This window comes from Frieseomelitta varia, unplaced genomic scaffold (assembly GCF_011392965.1).
Source record: "Frieseomelitta varia isolate USP_RPSP 00005682 unplaced genomic scaffold, Fvar_1.2 scaffold_259, whole genome shotgun sequence".
Taxonomy (NCBI): domain Eukaryota; kingdom Metazoa; phylum Arthropoda; class Insecta; order Hymenoptera; family Apidae; genus Frieseomelitta; species Frieseomelitta varia.
In genome coordinates this window covers 220141-235157 of record NW_025109989.1, presented here as the reverse complement: position 1 = coordinate 235157, position 15017 = coordinate 220141, and the positions used below count along the sequence as shown (strand labels likewise).

The following is a 15017-nucleotide window of genomic DNA, read 5'->3' as shown; positions in this document are numbered from 1 at the left end:
CGATTTCTGTAATCGCGCCAATCTTCCGAACGAGTTTACGTATTTTTTTCCTCGTCGCCGCGATCAATCTTCACCCTTCTCGCGAGATGTATTTATTTCACCGTGTTGTGCACCGTGCACTCCTCGCATCTGGCGAAATCTGAAATTTTCTTCCACTCGCAACGTAATTTAAATCTTTGTGTACATTTTGCTGGCGGTTGCGGGACGAGATGGATCATTCTTCACCCGTTGCCGCTGAGATAGAGAAAAGTGTCGAGAATTGGAAAATTTCACGGAGGCTTGAAAAGCAATGGAGGAGACACACTAAAAACGGAGTGGAAGAAAGATGACAAGGGGAGAGGCAAATGTGTGGAGAGACGAGGGCAGACAGATATGAAAGTAGTTTAACAGGAACAGAAACGGTACTTCACTTTCGTCCTTGGGAGACGTATACCTCGCTCCTGGCGATTCGATGAAAGATTGATGATCGCTGGTGCTGTAATTAAAACAATTTCGAATTCCTAGCCATCAGAGTTACGAAATAGGGAAGTGACAAGGAAAGGCAAGAGGATGAGCTCGTACAACAGAAAATGAACTGCCATCGACAGGACGAGTGAACGTTTCAAAGAGAGTTACAAACTAGCTGGTAAATTCGTTGTCAGTCTTCCTTCATCGAAGCAACTTGTCCCATTTTTATTTCAATATTTTATTTTGGAATACCTCTGTGTCACAGAGACATAGCGCTAGACGCGTCATAACACGGAAGATTCGCCTTCGTTCTCAAATAATTCAACCCCTGTCCTCGTTTATTTATGCAATCTCTTTGTGGCTTATGCAACAAATCGGGAGGGGAAAGAACTCGAATTCTCCCTGGCTGTTAACAGGATCCACCAACAGGAGCGCACGTTTAGGAAATTTAGCAATTCAAAACACGTTATCACGATATCGCACGACCGATCGGGCACGAGCGAGAGTTGATAGTTTATCGGTGGATATGGAGATTATAACAGTGAGATGCATCCGCTCTAAACTCTGCGACCATTTATTCCGATGAATCGGAGCGTGCTTTCTCTGCTGCTGAGAAGCAGACGCGATATATATCCATTCGATGCACACCGGTATAATCGAGAGGAGTTTCACCACTTCTATTTGATCTGCGAAAGTGTTGGAGGCCTGTATCCGAAGATGAGCGCTCGTGCTACAGTTAGGTAATGTTCTTTTGCCTGATCTAATTTACTGTCCCTACATCGATCTACAACTGTCTCGCCGAATTGCAACACTCGCGCCGTTAACGATGCAATGCGGTTAGGCGCTTACACTTTTGATACAACGCGGATGACTTATTGCCGGTTAACGCACTATTGCCATACTCCTCGCGCTCTTCGCCGATAACCATCCCGATTTCTTCTCCGGGATAGCCTTTCATCTCTCCCTTCAGCGAGTTTCTCCACTGCGGATATTTTGAAATGATTGTCAATTTGGCAAACAGTGAAAAATTCCTTCCAAATAGGAAGGTCAATCTCCACCATCTTCTTGTTGGGTAATTTTGAACGAGCGTTCTTCTACTTGAAATTACGTTACGTGTGCAAATCGGACATTATTATAGTTGATTTTCTGTCCGCGAGATGGTCATTTCGTTCCTCGTAAAAAACCAGTAATCGTGGCTGGCTGTTTTGAAGGCTGCCTTAATGTAACATCCCTGTTCAAGGCGGCGCGCGATAAAAAGTGTAATTGTATCTTGTAGAAAGCCGACGGTGGCAAAAAAAGGCAAGGTTAAATTCAACGGATTAAAAAAAGTCTACGATCAAGAGAGAAAGGGAAAAAATTTAGCAAAATAATTACAAGGATTACGGAAGAGTAGAACAACTGCAAATTAAATTTATTATGGTTGAATCCATCACGGTGACATGCAAATAGCTACGTTTTATTTTTAATTTAATCGAAATTACGTTGCCGATTCATGTATCATGTCATTCCCATATGTTACATTTGTTTTCAGGATTCATGGGGCTACCTGCTGGACACTTGAAAGCTTTGGCGAAATCTTCGGAATTTGACATCGAACCTATAACTCTCAAACGTGCTGTACTGTGCACGTCGTACTTGGCTATGGACTTTAGGATATCTTTATCTGGCATTGATTCGCACCACAACTGTAAGTAAAAATTAGATCTTATTTTCCGAAAAAGAATATATGAATATATGCAGTGTGTATATGATAGTTCAGATTTAAATTTAAATTGATCATGATTGTGGGAAAGTGCGGCAGGCAGAGACTCACGTTTGCAGATGACAGGAAGAAAAGTTGGTCATTGCTAAATCGTTCTAGCCCTGGTAGAACGGGATCCTCCTTCTTACACACTCGTTCCCTTCGTTTATAAGCTCTGAATACAGTCTGCAAGCCCATTGTATCAGCGATATTTTCACCCGAGGTTTGATTGCCGTAATTCTGAAATATTTCCAACAGTTTTCACGCGACATTGTGTTGAGCATTCTTGAAATATTATTAATTCTTTAAAGATGGAAAATATTTAGGATAGAAACAAATGACAATATTGCCTGCAGGATTCAAACTAACGTAAAACCTTCACCTCGATCGTGTAATTCTCCCCCTTGATGATACTATAACCATTATATTGGTCCACGAAACATTTTGCCCTTTTATCGTAAGCCTGTGCCATTGCAGTCAGCCATTCCATTTGATTCCCATCTTTGTCGTAAAGATGACCTTTTTAATTTTAATTGATTCGTTACACGTTGCTCGTTAATTGCCAAGCATTCAAGTATTTCGTCATCAACTCACCAAAATCGTCGAATCCGTGATTCACTTCGTGGCCCATAATGTATCCAATGATACCGAAATTCACGTACCTGAAAAGCGAAGTTTGCATTCAACGATAATAATAATGCAACGCATTATATTACGTGTGTAAATAATGCGAAATTGATTATTTACCAAGGTCGATTATGAGCAAAGAATGGACTCTGGAAATCTACCGCGGTGATTGCTGTATTAAAAAGGAAATCATTTATATCGTACTAGCAACAAACTATTGTATTTAACGAAGAAAAGAATACCTAATTACAGTGCGTAATATACATACCTATGGAATTTTCTGTTGGCATGAAGAAAGCATTCAGTTCCAGTGGGTCCATCATCTCTCTACAAGTAATTACAAACGTATGATATCTGTCAATATCAACATTTAAGTATGACAAGTCATTGTCATTGTTATTTTTAAAATGAAATCATACTCCACTCTGCTGCTCTCGTCATGCAGTATTGTTCGTAGGTTCTTCCATCTAGTGTACCTGATATAGCTCAGAAAATTTTCGTAGAATGAGGTACCAATTGTAAGCTTTGAAAACGATCAACGATTGATGTAATTATTAATTTCAAGATTATAAGTTATAATTACTGTCGGTGGTTGTTCTTTTTTTCTTTTTTTTTTCTTTGAAAATAAAATTACCCCTTGGAAAAAGCGCTTTGCGAGCGTAGCGTTTCGATACCAATCTGGATAGCCAATCCAGTTCTTCATGTGCACTAATTTGTCCAAGACAAAGTGTCTGGTATCTTTGTCCATCCACGTTGATAATTTAATCTGATGTTCGACTTCCTTTTGTATGTCATCGATCATGTCTCTACCCTTTAAGGATAACAAGTAATGTTGTACGAACGAAGAACAATTTTCACGTTAAGTGCATAATTACCGCTCTTGCTATGTCTTCTGAGAAATATCTCCTAACGTATTCGTATCCTGCTACTTTAGTCAATTGCACTGCTGTCAAGCACGCCTCCTCTCTGTAGGGATGAGAATTGAAGTAATAAAACGTTATCGTCTCCTTTTTTCCTTTTATAACAATTGTTTGACACAAGGATGGTGTTAGAAAGAAAACTATACAAACCTCGAATCGAATGGCCATCGTCCATTCCATGGTTTAGTCAAATCGCTCAATTCTGATGGTCCAGCTAACAGAACCTTGTTAACGAATGACCAGTGAACGTAATTCACTGCAACATGCAAAAGTTTAGTATTTCAATTGGAATGGAGGTATCTTAAATGTATCAGACAATTTACCAAGCGTTCTTTCCGGAGTTTTTGCGAGCAATGTATGAAGTTCCTCTATGTATTTGGGAAACATTACTGTAACTTCTACATCGTCATCGAGTTCCACTCCTGCCTCGGAAAATATCTTTTCCACTTTTCTCACCCAATTGATCTAGACATTTCGATAATATTTCAAATGTGAGCGTCATTTAAGTAACCTGTGAAATATTCAAAGACTGTTTACTCTGTTAGTGCGCGTAACAGGACCCAAAGCTTCGTAATATGTTTGAAGTCCCTGAAGCGTCGTATTCATTGGATCTACGTCCACCTCAAGCTGAAACAGATAGACATCGTTGTTTGAACAAACGCATTTTTGCAGCTTCAAATGTCCCGTAAAAGTTGCATAAAACTTATAGATAAACGTCGTTGTTTGAACAAACGCATTTTTGCAGCTTCAAATGTCTCATAAAAGTTGCATAAAACTTATAGATAAACGTCGTTGTTTGAACAAACGCATTTTTGCAGCTTCAAATGTCCCGTAAAAGTTGCATAAAACTTATAGATAAACGTCGTTGTTTGAACAAACGCATTTTTGCAGCTTCAAATGTCTCATAAAAGTTGCATAAAACTTATAGATAAACGTCGTTGTTTGAACAAACGCATTTTTGCAGCTTCAAATGTCCCATAAAAGTTGCATAAAACTTATAGATAAACGTCGTTGTTTGAACAAACGCATTTTTGCAGCTTCAAATGTCCCATAAAAGTTGCATAAAACTTATAGATAAACGTCGTTGTTTGAACAAACGCATTTTTGCAGCTTCAAATGTCCCATAAAAGTTGCATAAAACTTATAGACAAACGTCGTTGTTTGAACAAACGCATTTTTGCAGCTTCAAATGTCCCGTAAAAGTTGCATAAAACTTATAGACAAACGTCGTTGTTTGAACAAACGCATTTTTGCAGCTTCAAATGTTCCATAAAAGTTGCATAAAACTTATAGATAAACATCGTTGTTTGAACAAACGCATTTTTGCAGCTTCAAATGTTCCATAAAACTTATAGATAAACATCGTTGTTTGAACAAACGCATTTTTGCAGCTTCAAATGTCCCATAAAAGTTGCATAAAACTTATAAATTACTTACTTCTGCCAGCTTGATGATAAACTCGACGAGGTCCTTGACATCTTCGACAATTCGTTCCCTTGGTACCTGAACTCCTCTTTCCCTCGAGAGTATTAAAGATATATTTAGTATGTATTCCCGGTAGCTTTCTCTCAATTCCTCAAGAGTTTCCTCTTCGTCCTCATCCTCATCGTCGTCATTGTTCTCTTCATCATCGTTGTCTTTGTCATTTTCTTCGTCGTTCTCAGCATTATCTTCATCCTTGTTGTCGTCGTCGCTAGTATTCGTACTGTCATCCGTATCTTCGGCGCTGTCGAACGTTTGCCTACGTTTCGAAACGCTAATCTTGTTTGCGGCGTGATGAATTCTGCGATCGGCAATTTTCTGGTGCTTATGATTTTCACTGGCATGAACCTTTGCTTTCATTCCAGTTCTGTGCAATTTCTTCCCGTGGGTATGTTTCCTCGATAATCTGTGCAATTTCTTCCCGTGGGTATGTTTCCTCGATAATCTGTTCTTATTATGCTTCCTCCTGCTACGTTCTGATTGCCTGGCAATCTTCCTTCTGGAGGCTATTTTCTTCTTGCGTAATCCTTCCTTTTCTTCGTGATCTTTTTCCATCCTCTTCTCGTCACGCTTATCATGGCTTAATTTCGCTCTTAAATGCTCCATCGACGTCGTGTCTTTCGCGTTATGTCTTTTCGTAATCAATTCGTCGTGTGACGAATGTCCACGCTCTGACAACTTTCCTTTCGCGTTATGACGAACTTTATGTTTGTTCGTAATATTCCTCCTAGCTCTTCTCGCCCTTCCCTCCTTATCCATAAGTCTGTGCATAATCTTCTTCTTATTGTGATTGTTTTTAACACGGTGTTCCCTAACAGTGATTTTTTCCTTCTCCGTCTCTTCTTCATCGTCTTCTTCAGCAATGTTCCAGTCCGATTCGTTCTCTTCCTCGTCCTCTTCATCTTTATCCTCCTCTTCGTTCTGCTTTTGTTCACCTTTTTCCCTGCTTCCTTTTTCCTGACTGCCCTCTCCACTTTCGTTGTTCTCATCGCTGCTGTCTAAAACGGGCATTTCCTCGTCCGGAAGGAGCCTATAGATACCTTCTGGTAGATGTGGCGTTGAAATCTGAAACATTGAAGAAACGTTATTCGAACAGATATTCTTTTTCAATTGCAGCGGATCATACAAATGATCGTACAACTATCGTGTTGTTGCCTTCGAACGTCAAGCTAGCGTAACGTAAATCGTAGAATGCGTTGAATCCCAGTAAACGAGCAAATTGGTCATCGACTATTTGCCAGTTGTATATTTCGTCATTCCATTCTTCGTTCTCCATGATAAGTGGCCATCCTCCGTGTCTCCACAAGGTGGACAGCAGTGGTTCCACTCCCCTTTTTTCTATGGCATCTGTACGACATTTATTCTTATTATATATCCACGCAATGCGTGTTAATCAAGGAGCATTGTATAATTAGCTTGCATTGGCATCAACGAGCATGTGTTGATTAATTAATTATTAACGACGTTTGAAAATGCACCTGTATCCAAGCAAGTGTGGTACCATTTCTTGGCAAGTTTCACTGAGAAAGTGTCGTCATGTTTCACTTCACTTGTAATTATTTCTGAAAACAGAAAAAAAAAAGAAAAACGAAGAAACGAAAACACAAAGTATTTTAAACATAAAGTAAAAATTATCCTCGGCGTAATCAAAGTGAATCAAGTATCAAGTCACCTTCGATTTGACGGTCAACTTTTTCTGACACCATATTCCATAAGCTCCATTCGGTCCTATTTTCCGGCGGAGGATTGCTTTTCGTCCAATTGCCGCAGGCGTAGTCGTAAAAATCATCGCATGGGTCCACGGACTCGTCCATGCTGTCCTTAATTATTTGCGCTGCATTGGAAAAATTTTACACGCATAAACATACATACCAATTGCTATTCTTTTCTATATAAAACAGAAATGGGAGTACGATATGATCAATGAAATTGATGTCAAACGAATATAATTCGGAGAGTTCTCCTCTTCGTATTGTGAAGGGCGAAATTTTATTTTCCAAACATCTGTTGCTTACCGATCAGCTTGCATTCTTCGGTCTTACATACTTCGCGTTCAGTTTTCTTCGCCTCAACGGCAGACTTAGCTCCAAACAAACGCCGCAAGCTGCGAGGATAGTCTAACAGAGAGTTAGGTATCAGACTGGCGCTTATGATGATACACAAGGATGCTCTGGAATTAATCGAACAAATGAATTTATCGGTCCAAGTCGTTCTTCGCTATAATATGATATCACAACTTACATTATCAGTAGACGTAACATTTTAAGGATCATGCGATCGAAGTCACACTCGCGAGTTAGGCATCCAGTCTTTTTTACGTAAGAATGACGGTAGCTGTGAATTTTATACCGAGGAAGCAACCGTGAAGTTTTTTTCTGTTACGCTCTGATAAAATATCCTATCACAGTTTTCGTCTGGCGTTTGATAGGAAACAAATGTGCATCCTTTGCCGCCGCGATTTTCCAGAAATATCGCAGCGTTGCATCCAGGAAACTTCATTCGTCCCGAACGTTCCGTTCATTTCCTTTTAATGTGGATAATATTTTAACGAGACGGATATTTCTTACCGGCTTGATAATTTTAATTGAATGCATTTTCCATTGCAGAAATAAAAAGTCGTGAAAAATTGTTATTTATGTCGATGTTGGTTTTTGCAGTGAAAATATGTACAAAAAATAAATTTTTAACATTATTCTAGAAGATTACAAAGACTTTTCGTTGTAATAGTTTAAATTATTCAGTAACAATTAATTGTTATTTATTTAGTAATAGCAAATTATTGTAATTCTTAATGTAATACTTGTACCAGAAAGAATTACGCTTCGTAGAGGAGAAGTTATCATAATTAAACAAGGTAAAATGAGACATATTCAACATGAATTATTAGTGTTTCACTTTTAATAATTATTTCTTCAATTGAAAAAAACACCTCTCTACTACTTAATTATTGCTTATAAATTTTTATTAATTATTCTATATATTTTAATCACGCCATAAATTCGATAGGAATAAGATAGAATAAACTAACATAAATTTCACAATTTTATTTTGTTTTATCATTTTTTTCTTTTTTTTTTTTTGCATCAGTTTACAATGATTGATTCTTGAATGAAAATATAATATCAGTTTTTTATTAGTACAAATCATAATTATACAAATAATTAAATTAATACAACATTCGAAAGCGTAGAATTTCAAAAGGATATTTATTTTCTGATTATTTTCCAGCTAGCCAGCGATACATAATCTCTTCATTCCCATATGTTGCATTTCTTTTTAGGATTCATAGGACTGTTTAATGGACAATTGTAGGCTTCAGCAAAGTCTTTCGAATTGGATACCGAACCAATTACTCGTAACGAACCGAGACTATGTGAATCCTGTCTTAATTTTATTTCCATTTTTTCGGGAGTTAACACTTCACACCATGTCTGTAAATTTTAAAACATGTACATACACTTATTTCTAGTTCATGCACTATTAGGTGTTAGTAAGATATATAAACAACAGAATATATATATATATAAATAACTATGTTAGTAATATATATAAATAACATTTTAAAACATGTACATACACTTATTTCCAGTTCATGCACTATTAGATGTTAGTAATATATATAAATAACAGAATATATATATAAATAACTATGTTAGTAATAAATAACAAAGTAATATATATAAATAACAGAATAACAGAGTAATATATATATAAATAACAGAATAACAGAGTAATATATATATAATTAACAGAATAACAGAGTAATATATAAATAACACAATCATTTAATTCAACTTACATTAGCAAAAGATAGAAAGAACAGTTGCTCGTTACTCATGTGCTCTAATCCTGGCAACGCAACATCTGGTTTCTCACATTCTCGTAATCTTCGCTTATAAGCTTTAAATACAGAATTTAAAGCCATCGTGTCTGCAATATTTTCCGCTGACGTTTGCATGCCATAATTCTGTAAGATTAAATGATTTGAAGCAAGTATCTCGCAATTTTTGGACGTGAAAAATTGAAAATGTTGTGTACATAATATATATATATACATATATATATATGTATATACCTCTATAGAAATATTCCCTGTTTTCCTCTCCACGATACTATATCTGGTAAACTGATCTATAAAGCATTCTGCTCTCTTGTCGTACGCTTTCAGCATTTTACGTGACCATTCCGCGAAACCACCGTCTTTGTTAAATAAACGGCCTGAAAATTATTTCTATCGCGTTAATACTTCTGTTAACTAAGATTGTTGTTGTAAGATATCAATAATGCTTTAAGACACGTTACCCAGAATATCGAAACCATGATTTACTTCGTGACTCATGATCACCCCGATAATACCATAGTTTGTATACCTACATTATATATTATGTAATATATAATTCCAAGTACAAATATAAATATAAATGTATAATTTTTTTTGTATAAAGTACTGTTCGTTGTGAATTAAATTAACTTTTATAGTAATTTTGTTAATCTGTAATAAGGTAAAAATTATACTTACCACGGTTGTTTAAAGTCAAAGAAGGGTTGTTGTAAATCTACCGCTGTTATTTCTGCAATAATGTAATCAAGTGTTAGATGAATATTGTTGCAAATTCATTAGCGACGATTTAATTTGTTTTCATTCTTATTTTTATGCCAATCGGATTTCTTAGATTTCTTTGTCTCTGAACTTACGAATGAAATTCTCCACGGGTGAGAAGAAGGCATTTACTATCAATGGATTAAAGTCTAGTCTGTAAAGGAATTAATCTTTTGATTAGTTCAAATTCAGTACACGTTCATTTATATTTATCATTATTACGGAAAAAAGACTTACTCCTCAAATGTTTCGATAGGATCCTTCTCTGAGAATATAGTTCTCAGGTTTTCCCACTTTTCATATCTCATGATGCTTAACATGTTCTCGAAGTGCGATTTGCTGGCGCTGAGCTGCAGATTTATTAAAATAATACCATAAATATAATTTATTAAATTATTAAAATTTATTAAAATTTATTATACATAAAATAGAAACTAAACTAATAAAATTTATTAAAATTTATTAAACATAAAATAGAAACACGAGGACGAAAAGTAAGTGAGCAATAAAATGGAAACTGGCAGATGTATTAAAGCCTCACCCCTCTGAAATGTTCCTTCATGGCAGTAACATTTCGATATGAATTCGGATATCCGATCTTCTTGTTCATGTATACCAATTTATCCAAAATGATATCTCTGACTTCATCGTCCATCCAAGTTGAACTTTTGATTTGATATTCAACTTCTTTTTGGATCTCGTCTACCATATCTGAAGCCTTTAACATCACACAAAGAGTTATATAATTTTTATAGCAATACTACGCTATTATATTATATTAATATTATAATATAATATAATTAATAATATATTTAATCTTATAATATATATATTATAATATTTCTTTACCGCTTGTAAAACTTTCTCTGATAAATATCGTTTCACATATTCGTATCCTAAAATGTAATTTGCGTTTGTATCAGCGATACACTGCTTCGTTCTATAAAAAAAAAATCGTTCCTTTGTTTTCTGTGTGTAAAAAAAAATTTAATATCACAAAAATATTTCACATTTATCGTTACCTTTTGCTCTCTAATGTTTCTAAACTATTCCAATTGTGATATAATTCTCTCATTCTTTTCGTACTAGCTTTTATTACTTTGCTAAGAAAATTCCAATGTATGTAATTCACTGTGTAAAATTTATATACATTACGCCTTATTAATCAGTTATTATTTCACTGTTAAAATAAACTACAATACCACGAGTAAATCATATATTCCATGACATACCAATTATTCTACTCGGAGTTCTGTCTAATAATTTGCTCAACGCTTCGATGTAACCATAGGACGAAATGAATACGTAGTCGTCAGTAATTTCCATACCACCGATAGCAAACACGTCTTTCACTTTCGTTATCCAATTAATCTGGAAACGAAAGAATTCATCGTACACTCTCAACAAAAATTTCAATTCTCCTCTTCCCAAGTTGAACAGCTTTCCTTACTTTCCCGTTTTCCGTACGAGGATTCAACGCGTTGTATCTCCTTTGCAGTGTTTTAAGCTTAGCCTTTACTTCCTCATCGTACACGAAAATATACTGCACGAAGACAAACGTTTCAGTTTCAGTTTGCATTAAGATGAAAAACGATGCAAGATGAAATCGTCATACCTTACCTTGACAAATTCTATTTGAAACTTAACCAAGTCGGCGATGTCTTGGACAAGCCTCTCCCTCGGTATTCGAATGCCTCTTGCTTCAGAAAGTGCTACACTAACATTTAGCATATACTCTGCGTACGTTTCTCTCGTTTTTCTCACCTCCTCTTCTGCTTTCCAGATTTCGTCGCTTTTGTCGTCGTCACTGTCATCGCCACTGCCGCTACCACCTTCGTTGTCCCATTCATAGTCACCGCTGCCACTACCGTCTTCGTCGTCCCATTCATAATAATCACCGCTACCGCTACCGTGTTCGTTATAATTGCTATCATTCTCTCGGCCGTTTTCATCATTCCTGTCGCCGCTATTGTTCTCCCCTTGATTCGCCTTTTCACTCTCATCGTCGAAATATAAATCGTTGTTCGTGTCCTCCATTCCTTTACGATTATTCCAGTTACCCGGCTCTTTCGATTTTTCACTGCTGCCAGACTTGTCCACTAACTTATGCCTCGACAGTTCTTCAGTATTCTCTTTTGCCACAGGATTTGTCACTCGATTGACAATTCCACTTTGCACAGGATATTTCTTATTGCGGACTCTCGCTTCTATTGTAGCTCTTTTCGTTCGTATTTTCAACTTCTTCTCGTCGACGTGTTTCTTCGTTGTTTTCTTGATCGTATCACTCGCTCCTTTTTCGTCAATTCTATGATTACTGATTTTTCTCTCATCGATATCACTTTTTTGTATTTTCAGTTCATCATCATCGTGGCGTTCCTCGCTGCCTCGTTCTTGACTTCCTTCTTCGTTATCGTTGCCTCTGTTATTATATGTTACATCAATATTTCGGAGATTTATAAGATTGTACACATTTGGCGATAAGTGAGGGGTATTGATCTGAAAGTGTCAAATAACATCATTGTAACTTTATAGAAATAATGTCTTCTGGTTACATGTACTTACAAATAGATGTAGTCCTTTATGGATCCAATAGTTCGTAGAAGCATGCACATCGTGGAAACTATTTAATCCTGTCAAACGAGCGTAGTAATCGTCCACATTTTGCCATTTGTATATTGTCTGATCCCACTCATCTTCCTCCATTATTAATGGCCATCCACCTGCCCTCCACATCGTGGATATGAGTGGCTGGAGACCAGTTCTTTCTATCTCATCTGCGAATTACTCGTAATAATCTAATTTGCTGATAACATCTTGGCTAAGACCGTAATTTTATAAAGAATATGATTTTCAGATTAATAATCTAGAGAAATGTATATTTTGTTGGGAAACAAAACCTGTGTCTAGGCAAACTGCAAACGCCATTTTAGCAAATTTTGTGGCATGCAGGTCATCGTGTTTGTGCCCCTCTTCCATGATTTCTAAATATACAGACTAACGATAATTATTACATTTTATTTATACAAAATAAAAGATTCCGAACAATGATCACATCAAATGAAAATAACGAGCAATAACCTTCGAGACGTTCTTCAACTTCCTTCTGACTTTTACTCAGCATATTCCATCGTGTTTCGTTAACAGGAAGCAGATTATATTTAGCCCAATTGCCACATGCATACTCGTAGAAATCTTCGCATGGATCCACGCTTTGGTTTATACTTTCCACTAATGATTTCGCTATTAGGTAACAGACAAATTAGAGACTATTTATATCGAGAATCCTTTTATATACGTCTTTAACACCGTGCAAATGTCAATGTAGGATTTTTATATTATTTTGTAAGAAAGAGAAGATCTCCATGGTAAATGTAAAAAAATCTAATCTGCTCACCGAGATCTTTGCATTGTTGAGTGAGGCAAAGCGGTCGTTTTTCTGTTGGTTCTTCTGTAGCTGTACCTAGTAACCATCGTGAATAAAAAGCGTGGTTCAGAGTGCTATCGATACCATCAGCAATGACGACCAAAAATACACTACAAAATTCATTTAAAAAAATCACATTGTACGAGTATGTTAATTTATTTAGACGATAAGATTTCTTTTCGTAACAACTACTTACAGAATCCATGTTAATCTCATTATTTTAATAGAGATACAGTAGAAAAAGGGACGAACTGAACTATTGAGACGTAGCCTCCGATTTACAGACTTTTGATTTCTGAAGTGCAGAACTCATCGAAGTTGGTGATGATTTTATATTTACAGAAAACGGAAAGACCCTGAGTCGATGATAAGCGCTGATAGTATACATATACTGTGTAGTATCGATATACTGTGTAACATCCTCTTTGTGCACATTGCTTTGGCAGGAATAAAGTAATATTGCATATTCTAGCATCGTATTTATTACCGTAGATATTTGGTACATCTGTTTATTAAATATTATTATATCATTATCTGTCATTACTATTATTTATTTTGTTTAGTGCTCAATAGTTGCTTATATCTACAATGATGAAACAAGTAAATAATATTTTATAATTTACATTGCTGAACGTGTCAGTGAAAATAGAATAATTATTGTCACGTTAATCTAACTTGTCAAACTTATTATTATTATTATTATATTGACTCAACTACTTATCATAGCTTATTTTTAGAAAAAAAACATTAATAAATTACATATTAATTGATTGATTCATCAGATTCTCTTAAATTTTCGTTCAACGTTCCGTAGCCTCCACTAAATCCAATTTTCAATGCAACTTTTATTGCTTTAGTTTTAGTGTAACTCGGTCGTCGATATCTTGTGACTCAATATCAGGATACACGCGGGTGAAAGAAACGGTAGCATCGCATCGTCAGATGCTGCAGCATCTAGTCTGAGGCGAAAGGGCTGCGCAACCTTATTTTTCATCCGCGGACAGGATAACGTGTGCACGCTGGCTCTAGGATGCAGTCCAATCTGAAAATATATTGCACAAATATACGATGTTAACAACGTTGCCGCGCAGACGATGGTGGAATAGTTAGCGATTGGCGATGCCCGTGACAGGAGAGAGTAAATCTGAGCGGTAGCCAGTTAACTCGATCAACGATTGCCTCGATGTTGATACGAATAAGTGAAACGAAATTCATTGATCAAACAACAGATATTTCGAGTGATATCCGAACGTTTAGAATTTGAGCGAGTTTTATTCTGTTTCCCTCCCCGTATCATCTTCTTTCCTCTCTCTTATTTTGTTATTTTGTTTTCACGCGCGCGCGTTTTGACTTGTCTCGAATCTTAATCGCATCGGATAAAATGACGACCGATAATTAACTAACGATTTATAGAAGTTGAGAAATCCATTTTCTTTGTTCAAATCGTAGTGAGACGCGTGGTTTAGGCAATAGTTCTTCCTAAGTACGTAATTTGTAAAAGTAATCGGTAGCCTTTTCAAATTAATCATATTCAATTCGTTATATCGTACTGACCACATCGTAAGCTGTACGAATTAATAATTGATTTAAATACATCGCGCTTAGTTATTCGACAACACTTTAATCCGGGGTTTTTAATAGATTAACGCGTTCAGCGTAACGATTCCTATTCTGTAAATGTGAATGTAAAAGTAAAGCAACTCGACGAGACGAGTGAGTAAAAGGTTCGTAATCGCAATCAGCATCGTCGAAGCGAGCATCGTGCACAGATGAAAG

At 36.2% G+C, this 15017-nt stretch overlaps 2 protein-coding genes across 6 annotated transcripts; both read right to left on the bottom strand.

Moving 5' to 3' along the window:
- Nucleotides 1-1826: 1826 nt before the first annotated feature.
- Nucleotides 1827-7566, bottom strand: LOC122528788 (endothelin-converting enzyme 2-like). Of its 2 annotated transcripts, XM_043654290.1 has the most exons (19): nt 7459-7566; nt 7233-7387; nt 6890-7051; nt 6696-6779; nt 6356-6564; nt 5649-6282; nt 5173-5609; nt 4273-4362; nt 4059-4200; nt 3886-3991; nt 3691-3781; nt 3450-3626; nt 3235-3338; nt 3084-3142; nt 2936-2987; nt 2783-2850; nt 2571-2707; nt 2261-2428; nt 1827-2132 (listed from the first exon to the last, which is right to left on the bottom strand). In XM_043654290.1, the coding sequence occupies exons 1-19, from the start codon at nt 7488-7490 to the stop codon at nt 1950-1952; spliced, it is 3090 nt and encodes a 1029-aa protein (XP_043510225.1). In that variant the 5' UTR covers nt 7491-7566; the 3' UTR covers nt 1827-1949. The 2 variants fall into 2 exon arrangements, with proteins under 2 accessions (XP_043510225.1, XP_043510224.1); XM_043654289.1 differs by having other exon boundaries at nt 5173-6282.
- Nucleotides 7567-8309: 743 nt separating this feature from the next.
- On the bottom strand, nt 8310-13603 carry LOC122528789 (endothelin-converting enzyme homolog). 4 transcript variants are annotated; one of them, XM_043654291.1, is made up of 18 exons: nt 13438-13597; nt 13212-13351; nt 12896-13057; nt 12715-12798; nt 12380-12591; nt 11438-12313; nt 11268-11360; nt 11050-11188; nt 10840-10948; nt 10667-10757; nt 10359-10535; nt 10055-10167; nt 9913-9971; nt 9737-9788; nt 9520-9587; nt 9293-9435; nt 9017-9184; nt 8311-8648 (listed from the first exon to the last, which is right to left on the bottom strand). In XM_043654291.1, exons 1-18 carry the CDS (start codon nt 13455-13457, stop codon nt 8469-8471), a joined length of 2886 nt encoding a protein of 961 aa, XP_043510226.1. In that variant the 5' UTR covers nt 13458-13597; the 3' UTR covers nt 8311-8468. The 4 variants fall into 4 exon arrangements, 3 of the variants coding, with proteins under 3 accessions (XP_043510227.1, XP_043510226.1, XP_043510228.1); XM_043654292.1 differs by lacking the exon at nt 11268-11360 and having other exon boundaries at nt 8310-8648; nt 11582-12313; nt 13438-13598; XM_043654293.1 differs by lacking the exons at nt 13212-13351; nt 13438-13597 and having other exon boundaries at nt 8312-8648; nt 12715-12811; nt 12896-12996.
- Between the last annotated feature and the right edge of the window lie 1414 nt (nt 13604-15017).